The 12,909-nt window shown below is 45.8% G+C and overlaps 1 protein-coding gene across 1 annotated transcript; it reads right to left on the bottom strand.

Annotated features, from left to right (window-relative positions):
• Nucleotides 1-6,254: 6,254 nt before the first annotated feature.
• Nucleotides 6,255-10,556, bottom strand: LOC132245555 (olfactory receptor 14A16-like). Its single transcript, XM_059718145.1, has 2 exons — nucleotides 9,647-10,556; nucleotides 6,255-6,487 (listed from the first exon to the last, which is right to left on the bottom strand). The coding sequence occupies exons 1-2, from the start codon at nucleotides 10,554-10,556 to the stop codon at nucleotides 6,255-6,257; spliced, it is 1,143 nt and encodes a 380-aa protein (XP_059574128.1).
• Nucleotides 10,557-12,909: the final 2,353 nt, after the last annotated feature.

Here is a 12,909-nt window from a genome sequence, read left to right as displayed (position 1 = left end):
TATATATATATGTGTGTGTATTCACTAATTCTCACACATACCACCCACCTACACATACACACAGGTGAGTTCCTAAGTTGGATGTTGTGATGTGTATGTATTCATGTGCTTGATGTACTCGGGATACCTGGGGAAAGGTTAAGGTAAGAAGTGGAAGTGTAGGGAGTTAAAGTTACTGGAAATGAAAATCAGTGGGACTGGGATTAGAACCGGTAGACTAGAGGGGCCTGGGCTGAAGAACTGAGGCTCGGGGGTAACTTTAGATTAATTGATCTTAATTGATTAAAAGACAATGCCCAAAGCCTGCAGAACAGGGAAGCATGCCGGCACAGAGTCTGGGACTGGAGCCAGAGCTACAGAGGAGCTGAAAAGGTAGATGGGTACAGGGAAAATGGGACTAAGGGAAAGTGTGGGCATTAAAGAGGGGCTCTGGGTGTGGGGAGCCAGAGGATGGCTCCGGGGCAGCTAGAGAAGTTCCAGGGAGCAGCAGTAGGTGCTGGAAGCTGGAGACAGCTAATAGGAGCTGGGAAGCTGCGGTGAGGGGGGGTGGAAGATTACAGGAGTTGTGGGGGAAGCCTGAAAACAGAGAGATGGACAGCAGAAAATCACAGGAAAAGCAGCAGGGACAGCAGGAAAGCAAGGAGAGGCTGAGAGGTGGCAGAAAAGGGGAGATGGAATTGGGAGGAGACCGGGAAACTAGCAGAGAGTGTGGGAACTGGAGCTGAGAGAGAGAGAATGAGGCTGGAATTTCAGATAGGGAAGGGACTGGGACTCAGTAAAACACGACCCAACTCAGGGTTGCAAATGACAGTGGTTTTACTGAACAGGGGAGAAGGTGACACAATGCCAAATTTGTTCCCTTGCACGCACGCACGCACGGACACGCGTGCGTGCACACACACACACACACACACACACACACACACACACACACACACAATGGCAGCAGGGGTTAAAGAGGCTTGGTGCAGGGGCTGAAGTCCACTGAAGTCCAGGAGGAGAGAGGGAGACACAGAGAGAGAGAGAGAGAGAGAGAGTCCAAATTGTAGGAGGAGGTGTGCAGGTAATATCTACCTATCCAGGCTGGAAGGGGTCCTTGTCCAGTAGGTGTTGTCCAGAGGGGGATCGCCAGCAGGGCCTCTGGGTGGATAGGCAGCGTGGCATGGTGCTGGTCCAGATGGAAATGGCGTTCCCACTGGGTATGTCTTCACTGGCCCTTTCTATAGGGGCAGATCTTGTGTGACCCTAGTGACAGGAGGCATGGCCAGGCAAGGGTCAGCCCCTGGTGTACTGAGCATGTGTGCTCCATGCAGGGATGTGTGGTTTCTGGTGTCTGTAATGGTGAGAGTTGCTGGTTTTGCAGGTTCCTTTGTCTTTCAAATGCTGGTCTTGTCTCTGTTCCTGGGTGAGGTCTGTGGTTCCTGGGTGAATCAATGCAAGGTGATGGCCCAGTCATTACAGGCCATTCAGTAGAGGCCTGCTACCATTGTATTTCAATGACTTCCACTCACACTTATCCATCGGGGAACCAATTTACATGGGAGGGGTATGTGACTCTCACAGCTGCGACATGGGATGTCCAGACAGAGGACAGAAGATGGAGGCTTGACATAAAAAAAAAAAAAAAAAAAATGGAAAATTGACATGACTTGGGTTCACTTACAAACACAGGCCTAAACCATACAATATCCAGCTGAAACAATAAAAATGAATACAAAAATGATGATAATACAATATACAACAGTAAAAATTAATACAAACCTAATAATTATACAATATAAAACAGTGGATATCCAAGAACTTGCTACCGAAATAGAAATGTTTAAAGCATATCCTAAGTTTGAGCTCACTTATACTTATCCATAGGGAATAGAGAAGGAGAGAAAAAGTCAGAAATGGTTGCGGAAAGGGGAGGGAATGCATTTTAACATATATTAAAAAAAAAACAAACAGAAAAACTGGGGGTTTTGCTACAGTAGTGCATTGCTACATCACAGTAGGGTGACATGTAGACATGTCCTTATAGCCTCCAGAAAATCAGAGCCTAAAATGGCAACAAGCAGACAGGAAACAGGGGCTAGTGAAGGCAGGTCAGGATGGCTGAGACTCAAAATCTGCACTCATCTCTGCAAATAGATCACTTCACATGTCTCTGGGCACAATGTTCCACGCTGGGCCCTGTAGGGGAAAAAACAGAGGCTGGAGGAAATATAACCATTTATTGTGTATTTAGATTTGGGTCCGTCATTCCATCTAGATCAAACCTTTCAGGGAATTTATAACTCTTTACTGACTTATTGTTATCTTGTTTTCTGTCAGGCCAAAACCTCAAATCTGCATCCCCAACCTGTGTATCCCAACCTACAACCTCTCTGGCTGACCATTCAGGCTGGGGAAGCCTGTGCAGAAACCTCCAGGAGCGCCTACCCTTCTGCCCACTCCCAACCAGCAGAGTGACTGGTCACTCCCCCACTTCACTGCACTGCCATTGCAACACCTGACCTGGAGCAGGAAGTGTCTGGGCAACAGGGTTCAACATGAACTCAGACAGCCTTCCTGTTCATTATAGCTTGTGCCTCTTCCTGCTCTCTGTGTGCTTTCCTGGCTTCATGATTTGGCTTGCCCTCTTACTCCAATCTCTGCCTGATCCTCTGGCTTCCTGACTCAGCTTCCCCCACAGACCCATTCTCAGATTGATCTCCTGGCTCCTCATCTGGCTCCTTCCTGCAATCTGCTCCCTCTGCCTGCCCCCTTCAACTCCAAGTGACGCCCAGATCTGGGAGCCTGGGAGCCTATGTGACACTCTGAGGCCATGTCTGCATGAAATGTTGATTGCACAGTAGCCGAAGACTACTGCACAGTACTGTCGCATGGCAGAAAACATGATGTGATGTGACTGCTGAGTGGTGTCAGGCTACTGTGCAATCAGTGTCGAGAAAAAGCTGTTAGCTGGTGGAACTCAGCAGTAATGCCATTTCCTATGCAGTCATTTAGTAATTGTTCATGCAAGTACTAAATGACTGGTGACTAACTACTCCTCAGTCAGAGTCTCATGTAGACATGGTCAGAAAGCAGCCAGAGCCCAATGCCCTAGCTCTGACAACACCAGAATCAGAAACTGCAGCTGTCACGAAGTGCAATGGCTCCGTTGGCATTGTCTTAAGTGTAGCTGCCTTCCTGACAAAAGTATGGTCTGGGTATGGCCACCATTTTGCAAGAGATATGTACATTGCAATCTTCATCCAACTGAAAGAGATTTGGGATTTCAAAACATATCATCACAGTAATGAAAGGGTCTGTGACTCTTAGATGCATGTCAGGTTTCCTAAAATTAGGCAAAATGGAGGAGGAAGAACCCACCTCTTTTCCTCAAACCTAGTACTCAGAGCACTTTCTCATTACTAAAAGTTATTGTGCTTCAATTTACCAATCAGTGGACAAATACATTGCTCAAAATCAGAACTGTTCAAAGAAAATGGTCACTCCCAACAACATCAACAGGATCAACGCGTGATATTATTATTCAGTCATAGGTGGTCTTAGGAAATACTGTAAGTCCTCATCTTCTAAAATGCCTTTCCATCATGCCAATATTGACCCAGTATGCATGTATCTAGCCACTTGGGTTGAACATGAAAAAGGACACACATGTAAGATTGTAGGTTCATATTAACAGATGGCTAAACATGCACTAGGGTCCAACCAGCATTAATATAGTCTTTTAACTGGGGATGTGACCATCCAGAAATCTGCAGAAACTCCTTTCCTGCTATTTAATATTGGAAGGAAATACTGATGATGCCATTCTTTAAACCAAGGATGCCATGATATTTAAACCAGGATCGCCAGGGCATGGGTGGACAATCACTTGTGCAAGCCCTGGAAGATTCAGGGCAACCACAGCACCAGGAGGTCAGGTAACACAAAGGATCTCACTCCTACCCCAGCCCAAGGATGAGACTCTTCTAAGAGCACTGGGAATCCCAGAGCTTACGATGGCAGGCTTAGCTTCCTGTACACAAATGCCAGGAACATGATGTCAATCAGGAGAAACTGGCTCTTTTGGTAGCCAAAAATGAATATGATCTCATAGGGATAACGGAGACCTGGTGGGACTCCACCTATGACTGGACCACAGGTATTGATGCCTATACCTTGTACCGGAAGGATTGAGTTGCAAGGAAGAGCAGGGGTGTAGCTCTGTATGTGAAGCAGTATTACACTTCACTACAAGCAGAGATTGGCATCCAAAGAGGGCGACTCGAGACCCTCTAGGTTACAATACGGGGAGAACATGGTGGAGGTGATATAACTGTAGGAGTCTATTACAGACCTCTTAACTGGGAAGAAGAGCTTGGCCATGAATTTGCTAGGGAACTGCCACCAGCAGCACACTTTGACTGCATGGTCATTATGAGAGACTTCAAGCATGCTGATATCTCATAGGAAGAGCATTCAAAGAAAAAAAGGAGTTTATGTAATAAGACATCCTACTATCTCACTGTTTATTCACTTGCAGACCATTGTTTAAATCCCCTACATATTAGTATTGCAAATAATAATAATACACCAACTGGTAAACAAAAGTCTTCCATTCATCATCTTGCAATTGATGGGATTTATTTTAGGTGGTGCAGATGGAAAAATTGAAGTAAGAAACATTACTTCCCTGCTTCAACAGTGTTAACACAAAATTACCCAAGTCAAGTGTCATTGTACTTACCAAGTTATAGAATAACCCACCACCTATATTGTTTGTAAATAGGTTGCACACGATAGTATGAAAACAATAATTTCATGAGTTAATTATAATAAAAAAATTAGCAAAGCAAAGTCATGAAACAAAGATTGGACATATTTTTCTTGCAGAGGATCAGCCTGTGGAGCTGTTGCTTGAGGGCAGCTTGGATCTCCCTGTTCCTCATGCTGTAGATAACCTGATTCATCAATGGAGGCACCACACAATACAGAACAGCTGCCAGGAGATCCACAGGGGACAGGGAGTCATGGATGGGCTTTGTGTAGGCAATGACAGCAGTTGAAAAAAGCAGGGAGACCACAGTAAGGTGAGGAATGCAGGTGGAGAAGGCTTTCTGCCAGCCCTGCTCAGAGGGGATTCTCCACACCATTGTGAAGATCTGAACATACGACACAACAATGAAAACAAAGCAGCCTAGAGCCAAAACCATACTAACTCTTCCACAAAATGCATTTTTGTTCAAAGGGGCTGTTCTAGTTAAACTAGACAATTTTGCAAAACTTTCTATCAACTCAAATTCCCACATTTCAGACATGCATTAGCTATCATGAAGACTAGCACCCATCTGTCTGTCCGCGTTGCAAAAGGAAAAAAAAAAAGAGGTTGTGAGATAAGACACGATAATCCAATCTCTCTGCTTGGCTTTTCACGTGCAGTGCACTGCTTTGATCCACTACTTGTTAGTAATTCATTTTAAATAAGAACTATCAAATCTTCCATCAACAATGAGGAGATTCATTCAACCCCCATCCAGCCCCATGCCCCAGCCTCACTCTCCTCACTTCGGGTCTGACCTCGCCCTGTCCCCGCTGCCCCCATTCACTTCCAACCCTGCACCACCTCCCTGCCTCATCCTGTTGTTTGGGTCCAACCCAACCCCATTCTCCTCCTTCCCCCCCCTCCCACCCATTTGGGTCTGACCCTTCCCCACTCCCCTCACCCTGGTTGGGTCCAAACTTCTTCCCCCCATCCTCCCTGGGTCAGGCCAGTCCCTGCCCCCATGCAACTCCACTCTGTGTCTGCAACAGTCCTCTTCCCCCACCATTCAGGTCCCACAGGGTTCCCAGCTTCAGGTCCGAACCTGCCCCCTTCCTTCCAGCCCCTTTGGGTCTGCCCCAACCCCCCTCTCGCAGAGTTAGGGCCCGATCCCAGTCCCCCCTTTCAGGTCGAACCCCACTATGACAGAGGGGATTCTGGTTTTCCTCAGCTGGCCCCACCATTTCTAAAGTGCTCATGTCAATTTATTATTTTTTCTTGCCTTTGTGGAGGTGGGGTGGGGAGAGCCACTGCACCAGGGGCTGCAGGAGAAGGTGGCACAGGAAAGGGGCTCCTGTTTTAACTCAGCTGCCCCTGGCCCTGGCCACCCAGCCCGCCCAGCCAGTCGGCACATGCACAGTAATACAAAAGCTTGACAGACAGACAGACAGACTAAACCTTTTATTATATTAGAATAATAAAGTCAAAGGGTTAGAAGGGGCCTCAGCAGGCACATGGTCTACCCCCTGTACAGGTTGGCAGACCAGAGTGTGGCATTTTGTATTTGATTCTTAATAGCAACAACAGGAAAAGCAAGAAGCTGAGGAAACATCAAGATGAGGCACACTGAACACAGCACTTGTGAAAACACTAAGACGCTGGTCAATAAACTGCTAAAACACCCCTCTTTCCCCTTCCCTGGTATATACTGCATAAGCATAGACACCATCCTAAGTGTCACCTTGTTTGAAATGAATCTGAGTAGTGCCTGCCATGTTGCAATTAGCCGATATATATGGTCCCTGTCCCCATCTGGACGGTCATCTCTATGCCATGATACGGCAATACCATCCTTCTGTTATCTCCACATTGTGCCTTTCATCTTTGTCATTTTGGTACAAGAACTTGAAGCTCTTTTGGGCAAGAGATGCTTCTTGATATGCACTTGCTCATCACACTTTGTTGGGTCCCCCGACCCTAATTTGAGGGGCACTCGGATATGTAAAAGACATTGCAGGGGGATCAGCTGTGGGGCTTACTGAGTTCTCCCTCCTCCAAGCATTTTTTTTTTTTCTGGAAAAAGCAACAAAATCATGATACAGTGACTGAGGTGGGATTGTAATACTGGTGTTGCTGGGCAATACTGAATCTCTGCCATGGGGATTACAATTTAACCCTAGAAAGATGTTTCTTATAAAAATGTCTTTTGCTAAACATATACTTTCTCACAATACATATATTTTCTTCAAAACCATCAATTTATGAGGAAGAACTATCAATATGGGAGTGGAGGGATAATTTGGTTTAAGATGTGCAGCCTCCAGGAGCTTTAGATTAAAAAAACCTCAAGTTGCCGAAACACTGAAATGTGTGGGGTCTTGGTAGCAAGTTCAGATTTCTAAAGGGAGCTGTTTTCTTTTCTTTCTTTTCTTTTTTCCTTTGACCAGCTGAAGAATTTTGAATACCTTGCTATTAAAATGCTGAAAGTTTTCCAGTTGAATGTCATTTTCAGGTTCTTAAATATCCCACACCGCCCTTCTTGCCAACTAACCGTATTTAATTGCTATTAAAAACTTACTGCAACAGTCTTTGTGGAGTTTTTCTCAGGTTACGATAGATCCTCCAGATTCTTTGCTTATTTTCCCACTACTGATCTATTCAATTTCCCTGTTCCCTGCCACTATCACACCTTCACAAGTCAAAATATCTTAGTAGGAGCTCTCTCCACCCCAAGACTGACCTGACAGAAGTAGATCCAAACCAGTTTCTCTCTGCAGATCACAGTGAACTTCACTGGTTTGGAGGGACTGCTGCTGCAGGAAGGCGATTTATCCACATTTCTCTTCTTAGGGCTCCTGGGACTTATTCCCTAGAGCCCAGCTTACCTCTGAAGCACAGAATCAGAAACAAGCCTTGCTGGATTCACGTCTTTTAGAGCAAAAAAGTTATGTTTTGATTCTTTAGTTTAATCATCATTTATCTATTGTTTCCTACTTCTGGGCCAGGATATGTATCATCTGCGGTAAGCCTGTGTGAAGCGGCTAGTATTCACTTCAGATTAGGATTCGTCTGGTTCTGGGGACAGTGCTTCTATTCAGTGATTCAAATCACTGTCCCGAATTGATTCAGCCAAATCTGATTTGGAGATTCGACCGCTGTCAAATTGGCCGAATCTTCAAATTGAACAGACACAATCGCCCGCCTACTCTCTCAGTCCCATCAATGGCTGCCCTGCCCAGCCCCAGCATCCCGACACCTTAAAAAAAATAAACAAAAAGCCCCTCACTCACTGGCTCCTGCCAGAAAGGGGGGCAATCCCCCACTGCCTCCCACTACCTAAGGCTGTGTGTATGTGTGTGGGGGGGGGGGGGGAGGGGGCTCTGCAATGAGCCCCCAGAGGCTTCGACAGTTGTTGCAGCACCCAGTGAGTGCAGGGCTTTTTTTTTTTTAAGTGTCAGGTTAATAATAATAAATAGTCACACAGTTATTGCTAGTATCTGCTACTAGATGGTGTGGACACAGCTCCTGTCATTTCTGAGACTCTGAACCCACTTCTCCAGCACCGCAGCCACTTCTGGGAGCACTGTGCCCATTTCCAGGAGTGCCGCGGCTGCTTCCCAGTTGACACGATTGGCTGTGCAGGGCCCACCAACCTCGATCGGTGAGACTGGCCATGAGGGGACCTACACCCTCCACAGTCACAGACTGGTTGCTGAGGGGGCACATGCCCCACCTGACTAAAGTGGCACCAGTCACCCATGCCTGCAGGGTTCTGACCTGGCAGCTCCCAAACAGCCTACAGCTGAGGCTAGCCATTCCCTTTCCCTCTTCTCCTGGGGACACCTGTGTCCAGAAGCTGCACAGCTCCACGCCTGGTGAGGAAATTAGCTTCTGATGGTGCTATACAGGCTCTTGCTTGTCCTGATGTGGACTTCCAGAGCAAGTCTCAATTCACATTCCAGTGAGGGAGTGGGGGGCTGTGCCTCTTCCCCTCTCTCTCAAAGTTGGAATTGGATCCTCCTCTACTCCTTTCCCACATTATGGATGCTTTAATGCACAAGCACAACCAATCAGAGCCCTCAGCTTGCAGCGGGAGCTCTGATTACATTGCAAATGGTCCAATAAAAAGCATGCATGGTGCAGAGTGTATTTTCCTGCTTGGAAAAGCCATAGGACCTGGTGCAAGCATTTTCTGGCTTTTATGCAAAGGGTACCAAACATGGCGTGCCCACCGAGCTAGCAGCTCAGGAAGCTGTGCCTCTGTTACAGTACTGTGCAGTAGCATCTCAGCACAATATGGCAAAACAGTTTTTACCATGAACCACTCTCAGCCCGCTAAAGTGCACCTGGGCACATGTATACATGTGCACCTGCATCAGGAACAAATCTGTTCCCAGTGGGAGCAGTTGTGTGCAGGACTGTTCCTACCCTGCAGCAGCCAAGGGATGCTCCAGGTTTCCTCAGTGCCAGCTCTGGGCTGGCAGGGGACACAAGGGTCAGGCCTGAGTTTCAGAGACAGGAGGGAATTGTCCTGAAGTGGGAGACAGTGCCCAACTGCATAGCTCTTGGGATCCCAGGCCTTGTGATGCCCTGTGCCTGAGAGAGAGGCTAAGCAGCACTGGGACTGCAAGGAGAAGATGTGAGGGGGTAAGAAGCATCATGTCAAGTGGTACTAAACATTAATAAAACATTATTTTACTGCTTCAAAAGTGTTTACATAAAATGACCCAAGTCAAGTGTCATTGCCTTTACAAAGCTACAGAATTAACCCACCACCTTCATTTTTTGTAAATAGGTTGTACACTATAGTATGAAAACAATGATTTCATGAGATAATTATAAATGAAACACAAATAAAGCAAAGTCATGAAACAAAGATGGGCATATTGGTTTTGGGGAGGATCAGCCTGTGGAGAAGTTGCTTGAGGGCAGCTTGGATCTCCTTGTTCCTTATGCTGTAGATGACCGGATTCATCAGTGGAGGTATCACAGAATACAGTACAGCTGCCAGGAGATCCAGAGGGGACGGGGAGTCCGAGATGGGCTTCAAGTAGGTAATGCCACCAGTGGAAAGAAACAGGGAGACCACAATCAGGTGAGGAATGCAGGTGGAGAAGGCTTTCTGCCGGCCCTGCTCCGAGGGGATTCTCCACACCGCAGTGAAGATCTGAACATATGACACAATGATGAAAACAAAACAGCCTAGAAATAAAAACACACTGAAGCCAAGAGCAGCCAGCTCTCTGCGGTATGTGTCAGAGCAGGAGAGCTTGAGTAGCTGGGGCACTTCACAGAAGAACTGGTTGATGATATTTGAGTGGCAGAAGGGTAGACTAAAGATGTTCCCAGTGTGCATTGCAGAGTAGATGGCACCAACAACCCAGGCACTGGCAGCCATCTGGATGCAAGCTCTCCTGTTTATTATTATGTCATAATGCAGTGGCTTGCAGATGGCAATGTACCGGTCATATGCCATGATAGTTAGGAGTGCAAAACCAGCTGTACAAAAAAGGAACAAGTAAAAGACCTGGGACACACACCCAGCATAGGAAATTGTCCTGGTGTTTGAGAGTGAATTGGCCATGGACTTGGGGACAATGACAGAGATGGATCCGAGGTCAAGGATGGACAAATTTGCCAAAAAATAGTACATGGGGCTGTGGAGGTGGTGGTCCGTAGTTACAACAGTGATAACAAGGAGGTTCCCCACCAGCGCTGCCAGGTATGCTGTGAGAAAGATGACAAAGTGTAAGATCTGCAGCTCCCGAGTGTCAGAGAAGCCCAGGAGGAGGAACTCGGTTACAGTGGTGCAGTTGGGCATCTTCCTTCCCAGGGCACTGTGCAAGTCCTGGGTATAATAGAACAAGGGCAGTGGTAAGGAGGAGAGTAACAAACTGAGCAGCTTTGATATTTATTCCTATCAGTAACATCCCCAGATTTCATGCTAACAATGTAGATCTTCCATTTTTTGCCCTATGCATAATTTGATTTTAATAGATTACTTTTCCCTAACAAGACCTTACATAAAAGAAAATATTATGATATTCCTTTTAAAAAGTGAAGAAAACATTAACCCAGCCTCAACTCAGGATTTTTGTTTTTTATTTTTTTCCCTGTAAATTTGAAATGTAAATCTCACCTAGGAAATGTATGCTGGAAAGAAATACATGAGAAATAAAATATATTATGCAAAATTTGATTTCCTTTGAGGTCCTATTCCCACCCCATCCTCCACACCACTCCCTGTAAGCTGTATAACTTTATCTGAATTAATAACAAAAACATTTGGAAATGTCTTAATTCACTCTTGTAGCTTTTAATCTATTATACATAAAATGCAGTGTGATTTCTGTAGCCAGGTTTTCCAACTTTTATATTCTTATATCTCTTCTGCATCTTACTAAGACAAGACTTCAAGACAAGTCTTCAAGACAAGCCTTCAAGAGGAGGTTAGATAAGCATCTAGCTGGGGTCATCTAGACCCAGCACTCTTTCCTGCCTATGTAGGGGGTCTATTGATCTATTGAGGTCCCTTCCGACCCTAACATCTATGAATCTATGACACTTCACTTCATTGATCCTCTAAAGACTCATGGAGCATCTTGTTTCATTGCCTTCTTACCCCTTCTCCTCCAAGGACTCATTATGAATAAAACCATCTCCCCTCAGCAAACTGGCACACTGATGGGATATAGCCAGACCCAGGAACCAGCTGGGGAAGAAGAACAGTGGCCTGAGGTGATGACACAGTCACCTATGAACCATCAGAAATAGCATTTGAATAAAATCATCCATATGCTCTTTTTAGAAGGAAGTAATTCTGCATTTGATTTTTTCCTAACTGATGGTTGCAGTAGTTCTTGCCTTTGCTTCTGTGGCCCAGGAACAGCAGTCTCTCGTTACACTGACTAGGGGGTTAATTTTGTGAGATCTCTCCACAGCTCCTCACCATCAGCTTTGGCTTTCACCACCTGGGATAGCTAGTATCTTGTGGGAACACTGAGAATTCACTGTGCACCCCCTCGCTCAGATCATTGGTGAACATGTTGGACAAAACTGTCCCGAGCACAGAGCCCCAGGGGACTCCACTCTTGTCCTTCCTCCAACCTGAAAAATGCCCATTTACCCCGACCCTTTGTTTTGTGTCTTTTAACCATGTCTTGATCCATTAAAGGACCTTCTGTTCACTCCCATAGTCCCTTGCCAAAAGGTCAATTTTAAGAACTTTCAGCGAGAGACCTTGTCAAAAGCTCCTGATATTGGGTTGGGTTGGATTGGACTGGGTTGGACTGCACTGGACTGGATTTGATGAACTGCACGCCGCTTGCCCACATGTTAACTGATGTTGCCAGAGATCTCCAGCAGATGGTTGGGATAGAATTTCCCTTTACAAAAATGATGCTGACACTTCCCCTAAACATCACTTATATCCATGTGACTGCTAATTTTATTCCTACTATATCTTCTATCAAATTCCAGGGATAGAAGTGAAAAACCTTGCTCTGTATTTCCCAATATGACTTCCTCAGCCCTTTTTTGAAGTTGGGCGTTGTGTTATCAACCTGAAAATCTTCTGGTACGGAGGCCCTTGCTAGGTGACATGCTATGAGCTGCAGCAGCCCTGCAATTTCACATTGAAATTGCTACACAACTCTCTAAGGGAATATGATCAGATCCCAGTCACTTGCTTACGGTTTTAATTTATGGATTTGCTTTTAAACCTCCTCCCTTGTCACTTCATTTTGATCTCTCTGCATTTATTTAGTGCGGATTTAGCATGGGCATCTCCCCAGTATTTTCTACTGCCCAGTTTACTACCCAGCTTCTGATATACTTTTAAAGAATACTTCTTCCTTCTTTCACAAACACGTTTCAAATTCCTTTTTGGCCTGCCTTACTATGCTTTACAAGTGACCTGCTATAATTGGCATGCTTTCCTGTTTTCCTCCCTGGGCCACATCCCTACTCTCACCTCCCTTGGGTTGGAGTAGCTGCTGCTTTATATGTGTTTTCTCAACACAGTGTTTTAAAGCATTTGCATTTAGCTGGTAGTGCTGTGCTCAACAAAATGCTAACTCAGCTTCCTTTCCTCTTCCCAGGTGCAAACAGTTGAGCTACGAGTAGCATCTAAGTGTCACCTTGTCCTTGCCACCCATTGTCTCATCTCACCTCTG

Source organism: Alligator mississippiensis, chromosome 15 (genome assembly GCF_030867095.1).
Source record: "Alligator mississippiensis isolate rAllMis1 chromosome 15, rAllMis1, whole genome shotgun sequence".
NCBI lineage: Eukaryota > Metazoa > Chordata > Crocodylia > Alligatoridae > Alligator > Alligator mississippiensis.
Note: the sequence above shows the minus strand (reverse complement) of the source record. Positions and strands in the feature narration are given on the sequence as shown.